The following is a 17,801-nucleotide window of genomic DNA, read 5'->3' on the forward strand; positions in this document are numbered from 1 at the left end:
CATCTTGCTCTGTTGCCTCCTGGGTTCAAGCAATTCTCCTGCCTCAGCCTCCTGAGAAGCTGGGATTATAGGCGTGTGCCACCACGCCCAACTAATTTTTGTATTTTTAGTAGAGACGAAGTTTCACCATGTTGACCAGGCTGGTCTCAACTCCTGACCTCAAGTGATCCACCCACCTTGGCCTGGGCATGGTGGCTCACATGTGTACTCCTAGCAAGTGGAGGCTGAGGCAGGTGGATCACCTGAGGTCAGGAGTTTGAGACCAGACCAGTCTGGCTAACATGGCAAAATCCCCATCTCTACTAAAAATACAAAAATTAGCCAGGTGTGGTGGCATACACCTGTAGTCCTAGCCACTCAGGAAACTGAGGGAGAAGAATTGCTTGAACCCAAGAGGCGGAGATTGCAGTCAACTCAGATCCCACCACTGCACTCCAGCCCAGGCAACAGAGCAAGACTCCATCTCAAAAAACCAAAACCAAACAAACAAAAAACTGACCTAAAAGATGTTTAAGAATAGAATAGTATTCCAGATATAGCAGTGAGACGTTCAAAGGTATATAGTCAGATGCTGTGGTGTGCATTTGTAGACCCAGCTACTTGGGAGGCTGAAGTGGAAGGACTGTCAAGCCAAGGAGTTCAAGGCCAGCCTGGGCAACAGAGCAAGACCCACCTCTTAAAAAAAAAAAAGTACAAAAACAATGGAGAAAAATAAATCTCTCACCAAAATCTAACGTTTATTAATTCAATTGCTGGAAAAATACAAAGGAAAAATGAAGAGACTCATCTGTGAAAATAATATCAATTTGCAAACATAGTCAACTCAGGCTTACTTATATGTGCATTTAGTAAATGTTCATGACCCAGTGTGCAAGCCTGAATATCATGAAACCGATATTTTTTTTTTTTGGAGACGAGTGTCGCTCTGTTGCCCAGGCTGGAGTGCAGTGGTGTGATCTCAGCTCACTGCAAGCTCCGCCTCCCAGGTTCATGCCATTCTCCTGCCTCAGCCTCTGGAGTAGCTGGGACTACAGGCACCCGCCACCACGCCCGGCTAATTTTTTATATTTTTAGTAGAGACAGGGTTTCACCGTGTTAGCTAGGATGGTCTCGATCTCCTGACCTCGTGATTCGCCCGCCTTGGCCTCCCAAAGTGCTGGGATTACAGGCGTGAGCCACCGCGCCTGGCCTGCAATGAAACCGATATTTTAACACAAGTGTTCAAACACTGCCTAAATGAGCCAGTCCACCTTTTTCAGTAGTGGTGGTAAAAACAGATGGCATACTGCTGATGGCGGAATGTTCCTTACAATGAATGTTAGCTGCTAGGGCATGCTCCACGGCTTTAAATCACTAAGAGAGCTGTTCCTGAAGCAAGTGTAATACAACTAGGAATGGTGCTGAGAAGGAAAAAGTCTCCAAGAATGACTATTCCAAAGAGGGCTGACAAAGTTGCCTGGTACACTCTACATTGTTGCACAATTGGTGTGGGAGAAAGATGGGGGCAGGTGCTGGCGGTAAGATACTCGGTGAAAAAGAACTGGAAACAAATGTATATAAAATGCTGCTAATTTACTTTATAAGCATATGAAGTTATATACACAATTTTAAACAATGCCCTATAAACTGAAAATATTATACTTATCAAGTTATTTAACTTGGGATAGAGCTGGCTTTAGAGTAAGTCTTCTGTGAATGGTTCATACTTGAATGATACCAAAAACAAATCTTAAAGTTTTAATTATTTATTATAAGCCAAAATTAATTCAGATGCAGATATGCATAATCACACTAGTGGGCTAACCAGACAAACTACCATGCACTAAACTGATAATGATGTGACAAATAATAAAAGAAGAGCAGCAATGCAAAATCATGACCAAAAAAATAAAATAAAAAATGAATAAAGGAAGCAAGCAAACAAGAAGGAAAAACCACAGACAACTTGATACAACACCATGGTAAAAATTTTTCCTGGAAAACTGTTAGGATTATAACTATATCCAGGTGCACATGAATAGTGGAAGGTACGTAACATCATAGAATACTCGATTAGAGCCCTCAGTGAACATCCTTGTATGTTAATTTTAGTTCTGAATATCAAATTGTAGTAACCCCTAGTGTATTTATTAGTACCAAATCCTTAGATAGCTGAAGATATGAAAGTTTAAGGAAATAGATAAAATTTACTCTTCAGGACAAAGGACTGCTGCAATTTTTAGATGTTTCATGCCCACCTTGAGAAGCCTTAAGGCCCATTATGGGTTGCAGATCACAAAGAACCACCTGTTGAAATAACATTTTTAGTGCAGAGAAAGTCTATCTCCCTACCCACCTCCCACACACATAACAGGGACAGGGCTTCAAAAGTACCAGGATATAAATAACCATGAGGAATACATTAGAAATGTATATAGAGCATTGCACTTATCAAAATATCGCACACCTGTACAGTGCTGTGCAGTTTACAAAGCCCTTTTATATGCATTTATTTTATTAATACTCACATCCATCATAAGATGAAATTATCTCCCTTTAAAGATGAGAAACCCAACGTCCAGAAAAGTTAAGTGCCTTACTCAAGGTCAGACATTCGGCTACGTGGCAGAGCCAGGACTTAAATTCAGTACTTCCTGTTCCCAGTTCATGGTCTCTGTACCCCTCAACTACTATAGGTCAAATCTAGAAATCAAATGAAGTATGTAAAAAGACTCTGCAAAGCTAAAAACAACTAGAAGGATTTTATTATGAAGATCATTAATTATTTGCTGATGTCCTACCAGTGAGTGAAATACCTATGCCTGGGCCCAACCTAATTGCTGAGGCATTATCATGTAAGTGTTAGGACTTTCGAAAATCTGCCCAGGTGATTCTAAAAGGCACTAGGGCAAAGACTTGATCTATGTTAAATGATACCAATGGCAATACTGCTTTATGAACATGCTTTTCTACTTTCAGTTTTACTTTAACACTTCCCTTTTATATTAATCATCACTCCTTAATCAGATATGGTGTGTCAAGGGTTTAAGGAAGCCAAAGTGTTCACTTTAAAATTTTCAGTATTAGCTATAAGAAAGGTACAAATTTGCACAATATCAATTACATGAAAATATTTTTGTATTGTATTATTTTTTAAAAACTCTAGTCAATATTAAGAGTATTCAATAAAAAGTATAGCCTTGCACAACTGTATCAATAAAAAAGTACAAAAAAAAAGCACAGCCTTTAGTTTGTGCTGTTAAGAACATTTAAAAATAATCTCCAACCGAAAATAACCCAACAATTTTTTATGAAATACTACATTAACTTGCATTCATTTGAGGAATAGGAAGCTTTATGGCATTAAACATAAAATAAAAACAACAGTTGAGGTATTTAAGGGACAAATTAGATGGCAATTAGCACTGACAATTGTTTAAAAAGTACTGGATATTGAACCAATCTTACCTTTTGTAGACTTGTTGGATTCAACTGAGTTTTGTCAATTATTTTTATTGCAACCTAGAAAGAATAAAAAGTATTTATGGATTTTAAGAATGTAGTAATTATGGACTGATAAATGCCAAGATATATGGCATTAAGAAGCAAGCAAGCAAGCAGCAAACCTCAAAACCTAAAACTCAGCTGGTCACAAAAAGCAGCTGTAACTTTGTAATTGTAACTTTATAAAATTGTGTAACTGAAAATAAGGGCTTCCATACCAATGCTTTCTCACTAAACTTCTCTCTACCCTAAATACAAGAGACCCTAATAGGCAGGAATATCACCACCCATATTTGGCTTGAAGTTACAGATAATTGACCTTTTTCCCTCTACAATTCTTAAGGATTAAAAGATGGGGGAAGTATGTCCGAAGTGTTTGACCCAGAGCAACTCCATCTTGAAAAGGGGCTGGGTAAAATAAGTCTGAGACCTACTGGGCTGCATTCCCAGGAGGTTAGGCATTCTTAGTCACAGGGTGAGATAGCAGAAGCTTGGCACAAGATACAGGTCACAAAGACTCTGCTGATAGAACAGGATGCAGTAAAGAAGCAGGCCAAAACCCACCAAAACCAAGATGGCGACGAAAGTGACCTCTGCTCGTCCTCACTCCTCATTATACGCTAATTATAATGCATCAGCATGCTAAAAGACACTCCCACCACCACCATGACAGTTTACAAATGCCATGGCAACCATGGGAAGTTACCTAAACAGTTCCCTAAAAGGGGAGGGAGCTTCAGTTCCAGGAAATGGCTGCCCTTTTCCCAGAAAGCTCATGAATAATCCACCCCTTGTTTAGTATATAATCAAGAAATACCTAAAAGTAGACTCAGTCAAGCAGCTGATACTGCTGCTCTATGGAGCAGCCATTCTTCTGTTTTGGTTTACTTCTTTTTTTTCTTTCTTTCTTTCTTTTTTTTTTTGAGACAGTCTCCCTCTGTTGCCCAGGCTGGAGAGCAGTGGCACGATCTCGGCTCACTGCAACCTCCACCTCCCAAGTTTTAATAGTTTATTCCGCCTCAGCCTCTGGAGTAGCTGGGATTTCAGGTGCGCACCACCATGCCCGGCTAATTTTGTATTGTCAGTAGAGAGAGGGTTTCACCATGTTGGCCAGGCTGGTCTTGAACTCCTGATCCCAGGTGATCCACCCGCCTCGGCCTTCCCAAGTGCTGGGATTACAGGTGAGAGCCACAGTGCCTGGTCTGTTTCTTTACTTCTTTTATAAACTTGCATTCACTTAAAAGAAAAAAAAAAAAGAAAAAATCTGGGGGCTTCAAACTAATAAATGTATTGTTATAACATTTTATATTTAAGTCACTTATTGACAAGGGGAAAATCTCCTCCAAACCAAGAAAAAGAGAGAGAGAGAGAGACAGAGAGATTACACACAGAAAGCACTTCTAAAAACATATGCAATGTAGCAAATCTTTTCTTTACAACTTACTGACACTTTAAATTTAGCTGACTCTGGGATGGGTAAGCATATAAATACTTGGGTACTGAATCTGAAAACTTTAAAAACTTTTTTTTTTTTTTTTTAATAGAAAAGCCCTTTGGGCAGTTAAAGAAGGAAAGGGAACTAGATCCAAACCAATCTGTGGGCTAACCAAGTGAATATATATAGAGGCAACAAAAGGGTCACCTAGCAGCCTTCGTTCAGAAAGGGTGAGTATGCCCCAGCCAGTATTTTTAAAAACCATTAGGATATAGGAAGTACTATAGCTTCTATAGCTTCTGGTCAGCTCATCGCTGTCAGGTAAAAATGATTTCTATGGACTCTGGGTATCCAGAATGGGAAAAGAATGGAAGTGACAATAGAAGAGAAGAAAAGTGGAGAGAGGCTTTGCCATGACCAGGGAATATCAAGTAACTCAGCTTTGCACCTGAGCTCCAGAACAGCAAATGAGCCCACCCCCATAAGATCAAAGAAGCTCTGCTCCCTACTGGGCATCCTGCAGGACCCAGGCCCAGAAGACCCACCCTTAAAGAAAGCATCTATAGCCAAAGTCCAGGGAAGGAGCTTGCAGTTTCTCTACATCAAACATTCTCACACTTTTTGGTCCCTTTTACACTTTTAAAGATTACTGATTCCCCCAAATGTGGGTAGTATCAATGAATATTTATCATAATACACATAAAAACTGAGCAATTATTTAAAAAAGTATTTAACAACTGATTTCAAAATAACAATAAGCCCATTATAACACACATAATATATATTGTATGAACATTTCATACAAGCTTCTGCATTCGATCTGTTGTGATATCACACATCATGGAACCTCTGGAAAATTCCACTCTACACTTGTGAGAGAGAGAATGAAAAAAGCAAATGTTTTAATAGTATCACAAAAATAGTTTTGACTCTGCAGACTCCTGAAAAGGGTCTCAGAAAACCTCCAGGGATCTCCTCATGCCATACTTTTGAGAATGGCTGCACTATGTATATGAACACGTTTTAAAAACCCTGCTTAACTTGGTCTAAAGCCTCCACCTGACCATATTACTTATTCCCCGAGTCTATAACCTCCAGAGGAGCCACAGAAAAAAATCACTTCAACAAGGCATCCAGCAATTCTGACCCTGGAGTGGATGGGCCATCACCCCCATTTTCAGGAGGAAGCAAATCAGAACTGGGGAAGGAGTGCAGAATAAACGAGTGTGTGCGCCTGAAAAACGCAAAGTTGGAATTCCAATTTTGTATTTGGAAAATATAAGTTTCAAGGGAAACTGAGTAAGCAGAAGAAAATACTGACTACCGAAATAGGCAAACGCGAACTGTCTTATGCATATCTCAACTGGGGAAAAGACATCTTATTTATCATTATAGCCCTAATTGGCACATAAGGAGTACTCAATAAACGCCGAGTTGTCTGGGTGCGGTGGTTCATGCCTGTAATCCCAGCACTTTGGGAGGCCGAGGCGGGTGGATCACCCGAGGTCAGGAGTTTGAGACCAGCCTGGCCAACATGGTGAAACCCCATCTCTACTAAAAACACAAAAATTAGCCGGGCTTGGTGGCGGATGCCTATAATCTCACCAGCTACTTGAAAGGCTGAGGCAGGAGAATCACTTGAAACCTGGAGATGGAGGTTATAGTGAGCCAAGATGGTGCCACTGCACTCCAGCTTGGGCAAGAGAATGAGATTCCATCAAATTAAATAAATAAATAAATAGGTCAGGCATGGTGGCTCACGCCTGTAGTCTCAGCGCTTTGGGAGGCCGAGGCAGGCAGATCATGAAGTCAGAAGACAGAGACCATCCTGGCCAACATGATAAACCCCATCTCTACTAAAACTACAAAAAATTAGCTGGGCATGGCAGCACAGGCCTGTAATCCCAGCTACTCGGGAGGCTAAGGCAGGAGAATCACTTGAATCTGGGAGGTGGAGGTTGCAGTGAGCTGAGATCGTGCCACTGCACTCCAGTATGGCAAGAGAGCGAGACTCCATCTCAAATTGAGGCGGGCGGATCACAAGGTCAGGAGATCGAGACCATCCTGGCTAACATGGTGAAACCCCGTCTCTACTAAAAATGCAAAAAATTAGCTGGGCGTGGCGGCAGGCGCCTGTAGTCCTAGCTACTTGGGAGGCTGAGGCAGGAGAATGGCGAGAACCCGGGAGGTGGAGCTTGCAGTGAGCCAAGATCGCGCCACTGTACTCCAGCCTGGGCAACTGAGTGAGACTCCGTCTCAAAAAAAATAAGTAAATAAAAATAAATAAATAAATAAATAAAAATAAATGCTGAGTTGATCTGAGGCCTTGAATACTCATAATTAGTAACCAAGAAACAGAGCTTCTGGTGTTTTAACAGATAATGTGGTTTTACAAATTATTATTATTATTATTTTTTTGAGACGGAGTCTTGCTCTGTTGCCCAGACTGGAGTGCAGTGGCTGGATCTCAGCTCACTGCAAGCTCCGCCTCCCGGGTTTACGCCATTCTCCTGCCTCAGCCTCCTGAGTAGCTGGGACTACAGGCGCCCGCCACCTCGCCTGGCTAGTTTTTTGTATTTTTTAGTAGAGACGGGGTTTCACTGTGTTAGCCAGGATGGTCTCCATCTCCTGACCTCGTGATCCGCCAGTCTCGGCCTCCCAAAGTGCTGGGATTACAGGCTTGAGCCACCGCGCCCGGCGGTTTTAAAAATTATATAGATCAAAGTGGAATGAATTTTCTTCAAACTTTACCTTCATAAGCAATTTTACATGGTATACCTGGATCTCCCAATTCCAAATAAACCCTTAGACATACATACTCTTTTCTGGCCTCCATTCTGTTTTATTCCTCCTCCTCCTCATGGCCAAATCCATCAAAGATGCTGTCTTTCCGGTTCTTCTCTCTGAGCTCCTGAGACCTGGTTTCTATTTTCACACCTGGACTCTTAATCACTAGTTTCTCAGGGTCCTGCTCAATATCCTCCTCCTATTCTAAAGATTTTTTTTTCTTTCTTTCTTTCTTTTTTTTTTTTTTTGAGATGAGGTCTCACTCTGTTGTCCAGGTTGGAGTGCAGTGACATGATCACGGTTCACTGCAGCCTCAACTTCCCCAGGCTCAGGTGATCCTCCCACCTCAGCCTCTTGAGTAGATAGAACTACAGGCACGTGCCACCACGTCCAGCTAATTTTTCTGTAGAAATGAGGTCTCCTTATTTTACCCAGGCTGGTCTCAAACTCCTGGACTCAAGAGATCTGCCCACCTCAGCCTCCCGAAATGCTAGGATTATAGGCGTGAGCCATGGCATCTGGTCACTATTCCAAAGATTCTGATTCTGTTTTTTTTTTTTCCCTTGAGACAGGGTCTCACTCTGTTGCCCAGGCTATAGCGCAGTGGCACCATCTTGGCTCACTGCAACCTCCGCCTCCTGGGTTCAAGCGATTCTCTTGCCTTGGCCTCCCCTAAGTAGCTGGGATTATGGGCACATGCCACTATGCCCAGCTAATTTTTGTATTTTTTTTTAGTAGAGACAGGGTTTCGCCATGTTGGCCAGGCTGGTCTTGAACTCCCGACCTTAGGTGATGTGCCCACCTCGGCCTCCCAAAGTGCTGGAATTACAGGCATGAGCCATCTTGCCCGGCCTGATTCTGTTCTTACACACGTTTATCTTCAGATACAGCTATTCGATAGCATCTGAAACAAAAACAGGAGCTCAAATGTTTCATTCAGCTTAACCAAACTATAGAAAAGTCATTTTATCAAAAGCATCCACGTCCCCAGAGTGAAACATCATCATTTGATGTGACACGTGTATGTGTAGCAAAGAAGCCTGAGCGGGAGTTCCTAATCTCTTCCTCCTCTTAGCTCCCTGCTGGGATGACGCCACCAAAATCACCCTGGCCCAGAGCTGGAGCCTGGAGAGCTCAGGCAAAGCTGAAACCTTGGGGTCACCAAAAGGAGTAGTAACTGGGGCATACTCGATTGCAGCGCCTCAGAAAGGTACAGACTGGAGAGAAAACCACCCCTTCATTCCAGTGACTGTGGGGTTGGGTAAAGGGAGACACAACAGACACCAAGGGGGCTCACTAAGTGAGAAAGCCACTTGCTGTGGAAATTTCTGGGAAATTCCATTTACATTCACTCTGATGCCAGCAGGAAAGTGGAAAATTACAAAATAGGGATAGGGACAGCTCATACATGAGAAGGGCTTCTCCCAACAGATCCACAGCAAACACTCACTGGAGAAAAATCCTTACCTTCCACTTTCTGTTGGTTCACTAACGGTCAAAAGATCCTAACATCCTGCTTCTGAAAGTGTTACAGTATTCACAGCCACTAAAAGAGGCGGCAAAAAAAAAAAAAAGACTCCAAGTCCTTTAGGGGGACAGAGTGGCCTGAAGAATGATGTATTAGTCAGCTTGGGATGCCATAACCAAAATACCACACACTGTGGGACTTAACAGTAATTTATTTTCTCACAGTTCTGAGGGGACCTTCTTCCTGGCTTGCTGACGGCCACCCTCTCCCCTGTGTTCTCACGTGGTGGAGAAAGCTACCTCTCTGGTGTCTCTTCATGTAATAACACGAATCCTATCAATCAGGGTTCATACTTACAACTTCACTTAACCTTCTATAAAGACTCTATTACCAAATACAGTCACACTGGGGGTTAGGGCTCACACGTAAGAATTCTGAGGCATACAATTCAATCCATAGCAAATGGAGACCAAGTCAAACAACTACAACAGTTGGTTACAAATGAAAACCTCAACATGGAAGAATATCACAAGCATGAAATAGAGTAAAAGAAACAGACACAAAACAATACATTATTATTAATATACTCTAACATTCTACTAGTACAATGTTAAAAGGACAGACAAAACCTATGGTATTAAAGGTGGCACAGTGGTTCACCTGAAGAGGTGGGGTAGTGAAGGGATCTGAAGGAGGCCAAAGGGAAGCTTCTAGGGTGTGGGTCACAGTATATTTTTTGCCTGGCTCATGGTTATTCAAATGTGCTTACTTTGTGATAATTCATCAAGATGTAAACCTTTTTTGTTTTTTTTTTTTTTTTGAAATGGAGTCTCGCTCTGTCCCAGGCTGGAATGCAGCGGTGCGATCTCAACTCACTGCAACCTCCGCCTCCTGGGTTCAAGCAATTCTCCTGTCTCAGCCTCTCGAGTAGCTGGGACTACAGGCACACAGGCACACACACCACGCCCAGCTAATTTTTGTATTTTTAGTAGAGACAGGGTTTCACCATATTGGTCAGGCTGGTCTCGAACTCCTGACTTCAGGTAATCCAACTGCCTCGGCCTCCCAAAGTGCTGGGATTCATAGGCATGAGCCATTGCACCCAACATTTACATTTCAGTAAAGAGTTTTTGTGTTTTTTAAAGTCAATGATGACTTTAAATAAAATGTCAATAGATAACGCCTAAACCTGAAAAACAAGTAAGACTACAAGGATGTTATAAAGTATGAAAGAATCATTTAAAAGACTAAAGAATCACTTTAACAGATTAAAAGTGGCCATCTTGGGAGACAAGGAAACAGGTGAGTCTAGGGGACTGCTTTGTAACAAGTCTTGACTCTTTAAACTGTGTGTAATATGTAACTTGAATAAAAATAATTACATGAAAACTTATTTTCATAACCATAATGAGGACACTGGTTAAAGATGGCATACTGATCACATGCATTTCTCTCTCCTGCCACCTGATAGGCCCAACTGAGGAACAAAGACCAAATGACAAAGAATGGCCAAGAGAAGGGAAGGGGTGTCACCAGAAGACAAGTGACTTCAAAGAATTTCTGGGAGATAAAAATCTGACAGCAGTACAGTGGCACACGTAGTAGGGCACAGAAAGCCAACACTAGAATATGCTTGGAAAAGGAAAAACTCAACTGTCCACAGAAAACAACTCTGTGTTATGTGTGTGGAATGTCCCAGTGTAAAGGCCAATGTTCCTCTGGCGTCTATGGGCTAAGCCAGGCACTCGTTACCTATTTACTGGGAGTTCTCAGTTTTCTTCTTAGGGCTCCACTCTTGAAGACAGGAACAGAATGAAAAATTACACAAATGAGGAAAGCCTGTGATTTTTCCTGATGTCTTTCTCCATAATTAAGCCTCTTCTTTCAAAAGAGGAGCTACAGTCAATTCTCGTTGTTCATTCTATGAAGTTACTGTGCTCACCGAATTGGTGATTACTAAATCATTGCTTCTAGTGGGTTAGGTTTCTGCAAGCCTCTGGTCACAACATTTTGCATCAACTGATCAATACGTAAGTTTGTTTTATGTTTGTGTCTGTTTAAGAACACCTTCTTTACTATATATGATTGGTTAACACTGAATTCACAGCCACAGCACTGTAACGCACTGAGTGAAACTTCTAACACATGCATCTTCTTTGTAAAGCATCATAGCCATGCACAGTGCAAGGAAAAACTCAACTGTCTAAGTTTTATCCATGGCAAGGCCATCATAAAGAAAACGCATGTGTCAGGTAAGTTTCACACAAGTATGCATTAGGAAGACTAGACAGCACTTTAGCACTAAGATTGGGGCCCATTTTAAATAGCAAAATCATCAACAAAAAGTACAAAAACGAAAAAAAAAATGGCATTAAATAGATCACAAAAAGGACACTGGTTTACAGCATAAAGACTGAAATAAGAAAGCAAAGTGGGCCGGGCGCGGTGGCTCAAGCCTATAATCCCAGCACTTTGGGAGGCCGAGACGGGCGGATCACGAGGTCAGGAGATCGAGACCATCCTGGCTAACACGGTGAAAACCCGTCTCTACTAAAAAAAATACAAAAAACTAGCCAGGCGAGGTGGCGGGTGCCTGTAGTCCCAGCTACTCGGGAGGCTAAGGCAGGAGAATGGCGTAGACCCGGGAGGCGGAGCTTGCAGTGAGCTGAGATCCAGCCACTCACTGCACTCCAGCCTGGGCGACAGAGCGAGACTCTGTCTCAAAAAAAAAAAAAAAAAAAAAGAAAGCAAAGTGTCTCCTTATTGAATCTCAGCTAGGGATGTGCATATTTTTCACCATTCTGCATATGTCCAAAAAGGATTACCAAAGCACTGTACTGATTTTAAGGTTACAAATAAATTTTATCGAACAGGTAAATTTGCAAATATAGAAACCACAAAAAAATTAGTATTAACTATCTGCCTGGAAATGAAGAGTGGTGATGGTTGCCCAACAAATGTACATATACTTGATGTCACTGAACTACACACTTAAAAAAAGGTTAACATTATAACTTTCATGTTCCATGTATTTTACCACACACACACACACACACACACACACACACACACACACACACACACAAAGTGTTGGCCAGGTGTGGTGGCTCATCCCTTTAATCCCAGCACTTTGGGAGGCCCAGGTGGAAGGATCACTTTAGCCCAGGAGTTCAAGACCAGCCTGAGCAACATCGGGATGCTTTGTCTCTAAAGAAAATACAAAAAATCAGCCAGATGTGATGGCACACACCTCTGGTCCCAGCTACTCAGAAGGCCGAGGTGGAAGGATTGCTTGGGCTCAGGAGGTAGAGAGCTGCAGTGAGGTGAGATTGCACCACTGCACTCCAGACTGGGCGACAGAGCAAGACCCTATCTCAAAAAGAAAAACAAAATGTTCAAAACTGTGGAATTAAGTGACTTTTTATATATAGGGATTAGGTTTATATGGAGCTTTTTTAATGCACATTAACTATACCTCCAGGTTGTACTAAAAGCATGCTGTTTTTATGCTTTTTTAGTTATATATGTAGTCTATATCTTATATAGAAAATGTAAATTATATCTTACACCAAGGCTTTCTTTCACTCTTGTCTGCTTGTTTCCAAAAGTTTGTTTCTTTTTCTTAAGAGACAGGATCTCGCTATGTTCTGCAGGCAGTGGCTATTCACAGGAGCAATCCTGATCCCAATCCCCATCGCCCTGATCAGCAGGGGAATTTTGACCTGCTCCATTTCCGACCTGGGCCAGTTCACCCCTTCCCTCAGACAACCTGGTGGACCCCTGCTCTTGGGATATAATTAATTTTTTTTTTTTTTTTTTTTGAGACGGAGTCTCGCTCTGTCGCCCAGGCTGGAGTGCAGTGGCCCGATCTCGGCTCACTACAAGCTCCGCCTCCCGGGTTCACGCCATTCTCCTGCCTCAGCCTCCCGAGTAGCTGGGACTACAGGCGCCCTCCATCTCGCCCGGCTAGTTTTTTTTTTGTATTTTTAGTAGAGACGGGGTTTCACCGTGTAGACTAGGATGGTCTTGATCTCCTGACCTCGTGATCCACCTGTCTCGGCCTCCCAAAGTGCTGGGATTACAGGCTTGAGCCACCGCGCCCGGCCGGGATATAATTAATTTTTAATTGAAGCAAATCATTCTGGGTTTTAACATTTTTTTGTCAGTGACTACAGCTGTTTTGAATAAAAATCCAATTCACCACTGTCTACCCACCCCCAAGAAACTACTTGCTGAGTTTTGGTATAATGTCAAAGAATGATATCCACAATCACCTGAAAAGGGTATTAATATACTCCCTTCTTTCTGTAGCTACATTTCTTCACACACTTCAACCAAAACAACATATTGAAATAGTGTGAATGCAGAGCAGACTCAGGAACCCAGCTAACTTCTATTAGGCCAGACATTAAAGGGGTTTGCAAAAAACTTAAACAATGTCACTCTTCTCAATAATTTGCTTTGGAAAATAGTTGTTTTTCATAAAAATATGTTACTTACATTACCATGTAATAGGATTATTTTTAATGAATTAATATATATTTTAAGTTCCTAAGTAATAACTTCTAATTCAGCAGCTATCAATACATATAACCCTAATAAAGAAAAGCTTTGGGGAATTCTCAATTTTCCATTTATTTATTTATTTATTTATTTATTTATTTATTTATTTATTTATTTACGAAACAGGGTCTCGCTCTGTCACCCAGGCTGAAGTACAGTGGCACAATCTTGGCTCACTGCAAGCTCCGCCTCCCAGGTTCATGCCATTCTCCTGCCTTAGCCTCCTGGTAGCTGGGACTACAGGCGCCCGCCACCTCGCCCGGCTAATTTTGTTTTTGTATTTTTAGTAGAGATGGGGTTTCACCGTGTTAGCCAGGATGGTCTCGATCTCCTGACCTCATGATCCACCTTTCTCGGCCTCCCAAAAAGTGCTGGGATTACAGGCGTTGAGTCACCACGCCCGGCCTCAATTTTCAGTTTAAAGAAGTTCTGAGACAGAAAAGTTTGAGAACTGCTGTTCTCATCAATGGCATTGTACATAACCACTGAAACGAACAATTATGACGATTAGTGGCAACATAGAAAACTGCTTTGGATAAAATTTCAAGGGTGGAAAAAACAAGATACAAAATTATAATCAAATATATGTTGAAAAAACATGTATATGGAAAATACACAAAAACGAAAATGGTATTCAGAATATTAGGATTGTGGGGGTTTTTTTCTTCTCTATTCTCCAAACTTTCTGTAAAGTTAACATAGTCTTCACCAACAAACTCGTGACTAAACATACAACCATTTATGCAAAGTCTCAGGAAGTTTCACACACCCCAGGATGAAGAAATGGGGTTTCAACAGGCCTAGCAGAGGGCAGGAGTGAAGCATCAGATGAAAAGGCAGGAGGGGGAGGACTCAGTGATTGAGGGGTGGGATCATCTGTTCCTCCCAGGCAGAAGAGAAGGTTCTTACCTAGAGAAACTGAATGCTCTCAGAAATCTAAGGACACAAATATCTGGTCTTCAATAAAAGCACCAGACAACTCCCAATAGGAAAGCTCTGTGGTCAAACATGTCCTATTCATACAAACACAGCTTGTGATCAGACACTTAGGGCTCCACATTAGGTACTGACAACCAGAGGCTAACAGACTACCAGAGAAAGTCTCTACATGAAAGACAGGTAACAAGAAAGAACCCCAGAAAGAAAGAGAAACAATGCAGGGAACGAAAATCTACTTTATAAAAAAGTTAAACAAAAAAAAAAAAAGCCAAGAGCTACATGCTGTAAAAACAGTAACAAACAGATGAAAATGATCAAAGAGTGAGTTGGGGAGAGGAGACACACACACACCTTTTTTCTTTTTTTTTTTGAGACAGAGTCTCGCTCTGTCACCTAGGCTGGAGTGCAGTGGCGTGATCTTGGCTCACGGCAACCTCCGCCTCCTGGGTTCAAGCGATTCTCCTGCCTCAGCTTCCTGAGTAGCTGGGATTACAGGCTCGTGCCACTATGCCTGGCTAATTTTTTTGGATTTTTAGTAGAGGCAGGGTTTCACCATGTTGGCCAGGCTGGTCTCAAACTCCTGATCTCAAGTGATCCTCCCGCCTTAGCCTCCCAAAATGCTGAGATTACAGGCATGAGTTACTGCACCTAGCCCACACACACATTTTTAACAGAAAGAATGGAAGATGAAGTTAAAAATATCTCCCAGAAAGTAAAAACACAGAGATAGAAGACAGATTTTGAGGCTCTTTTCAAGCACTCCAGTCTCTGCTTGAGGATTCCAGAATGAAGATTTTTAAGTTAAAAAAGACAATTTTCCAGAACTAAAAGACAAAAATCTATATATTAAAAGGGTCCAATGAGCACCAAGCACAACGAATGAAGACTAACCCTTGGCACCTCAATGGGTAATTTCTAAAAACCAAGGATAAACTTCCAGAAAGAAAAAAAATGTTACATACTTAAGCTACTTACATAGTTATACTCCAGTCTCTGACATTACCAATATCTGAAAACCTTTCATGATCCAAGTTTGAGCTTCTCATTCTTTAACTAACTTCTCCTACCTTCCTGCTCACTCAATCTAGTATTCCAATAACTGTTGGAACTTACCAGGATCTGTAATCCACTGACCCCACCCCTTCATAGGGTCAGTCTTCCTCAAGTTCTTACTTCCTAATTGTATCCCTAATTTCATTGTGGTCACTCCCTGGGGGGCTCCATATCAATGCTCCTTTGTCCTTTCACTATACTAATGTGGCAAAACCCCAATCTCTGCAAATGCCATGCCTGCAGCTGGGCAACTGAATGTGGCTGGAGAGTAACGCACCACCATGCTGATTCTTCCCACTTTAAATCCTTGGTCACCAACCTCAGGGAAGCCTTAAGGCTGCCTGGCAATTCTACTACATTTCTCTAGTCCATTGACTCTCCTGCTTATCTGACAATTATTTTAACCTACTCACATGTCTAATATATCTCCTCATCTTAGCAGATCAGTTTGCTTTCCACTTTATTGAAAAAATAGTTTGCACTCAGCAGAGAATTTCTACAAGCTCCTCCTACCATAAGGATCCTCTCACCTGTACTGATGCCAGCACCCTCTGCTTTCCTCCTATTTCTTTATTTTCTTTCTTTATTTTTTGAGACAGAGTTTTGCTCTTGTTGCCCAGGCTGTAGTGCAGTGGTGCGATCTAGGCTCACCACAACCTCCACCTCCCGGGTTCAAGCAATTCGTCTACCTCAGCTTCCTGAATAGCTGGGATTATAATTAGGTGCATGCCACCTCGCCCAGCTAATTTTTTGTATTTTTAGTAGAGATGGGGTTTCACCATGTTGGCTAAGCTGGTCTTGAACTCCTGACCTCAGGTGATCCACCTGCCTCAACCTCCCAAAGTGCAGGGATTATAGGCGTGATGCGCCTGGCCTGCTTTCCTCCATTTCTATAGAAGAACTGTCCGTGTTATCCAAAGGCCAATGCCTCCACCATCCCCTCACCTATTCCAACATCTCGATAGCACCACTGATTCAAGTGATTCTCCTGCCTCAGACTCCCAAGTAGCTGGGACTACAGGCGTGCGTCACCACACCCGGCTAATTTTTGTATTTTTAGTAGAGACGGGGTTTCATCATATTGGTCAGGTTGGTCTTGAACTCCTGACCTCAGGACTCGATCTCTTGACCTTGTGATCGGCCCACCTCGGCCTCCCAAAGTGCTGGGATTACAGGCATGAGCCACCGCGCACAGCCTTCATGAGTATCTTTTATGTTCACAACATCCTTGTGGCTTAAATGCATGATACAGATTGTCCCTATTCCCTTCTTTTAGAAAATTCTTTTCACTATGTAATTCTACATCTCTGTTCTAACCCCAAGGACAGCAGTTAAAACTCTCAACATAATACATAATAACCCTTTAACTTATACTGACTCAGAATGAATTAAGTCCCCAAATCATCAATGCCACTCTTCCCGTAACCCTCTGGGTTTTCTTCAGAGGTTTTAGTTCTTCAACAGGCAAGATACATCACATTCCCATCACAGGGCAAGAGAACACTGACAAAAATAAAGATGTTAGCTGAGAAAAGTACTCAGCTAACTGTACTCAGCTAAAAGTACTCAGCTAAAGTACTGGCTCACCACAACCAGGCTGGAGTGCAGTAGCGTGATCTCGGCACACTGCAAGCTCCACCTCCTGGGTTCACACCATTCTCCTGCCTTAACCTCCGGAGTAGCTGGGACTACAGACGCCCGCCACCACGCCCGGCTAATTTTTTGTATTTCTAGAAGAGACAGGGTTTCACCGTGTTAGCCAGGATGGCCTCGATCTCCTGACCTGGTGCTCCACCCACCTCGGCCCCCCAAAGTGCTGGGATTACAAGCAAGAGCCACTGTGCCTGGCCTACAAAACTGTTTCTTAAGTCATGGGACAAATCTTCACGAAGACATGAAACCCAAATGTAATAAAGAAGAAGATTAAATGATTTTGCCACAAAAATACTTAAAAACTTCCCTCAAACAAGACATCATAAACAGTTAAAAGAAGCAATCTAGGGAAAGATATTCAAAACCTATATTAACAGACATATCAGACAGATGACTGAAACATAAAGGGTTTAACTTCAC

The 17,801-nt window shown here is 42.1% G+C and overlaps 1 protein-coding gene across 14 annotated transcripts in view; it reads right to left on the bottom strand.

The window, feature by feature from the left end:
- The window catches only part of MARK3 (microtubule affinity regulating kinase 3), a 115,371-nt gene that overhangs the window by 70,913 nt on the left and 26,657 nt on the right, over window positions 1–17,801 (bottom strand). For 9 of the 14 annotated variants that reach the window (XM_023205687.1, XM_023205686.1, XM_023205684.1 and 6 more), the window contains one exon: window positions 3,448–3,501. In XM_023205687.1, coding sequence (XP_023061455.1) covers window positions 3,448–3,501 — 54 coding nt within the window. Of the gene's footprint in view, window positions 1–3,447; window positions 3,502–4,300; window positions 4,405–8,507; window positions 8,610–17,801 lie in introns of those variants that run through there. The other 5 variants (XM_023205696.2, XM_023205693.2, XM_023205691.2 and 2 more) reach the window with 2 other exon arrangements.

This window comes from Piliocolobus tephrosceles, chromosome 6 (assembly GCF_002776525.5).
Source record: "Piliocolobus tephrosceles isolate RC106 chromosome 6, ASM277652v3, whole genome shotgun sequence".
Classification (NCBI taxonomy): Eukaryota; Metazoa; Chordata; class Mammalia; order Primates; family Cercopithecidae; genus Piliocolobus; species Piliocolobus tephrosceles.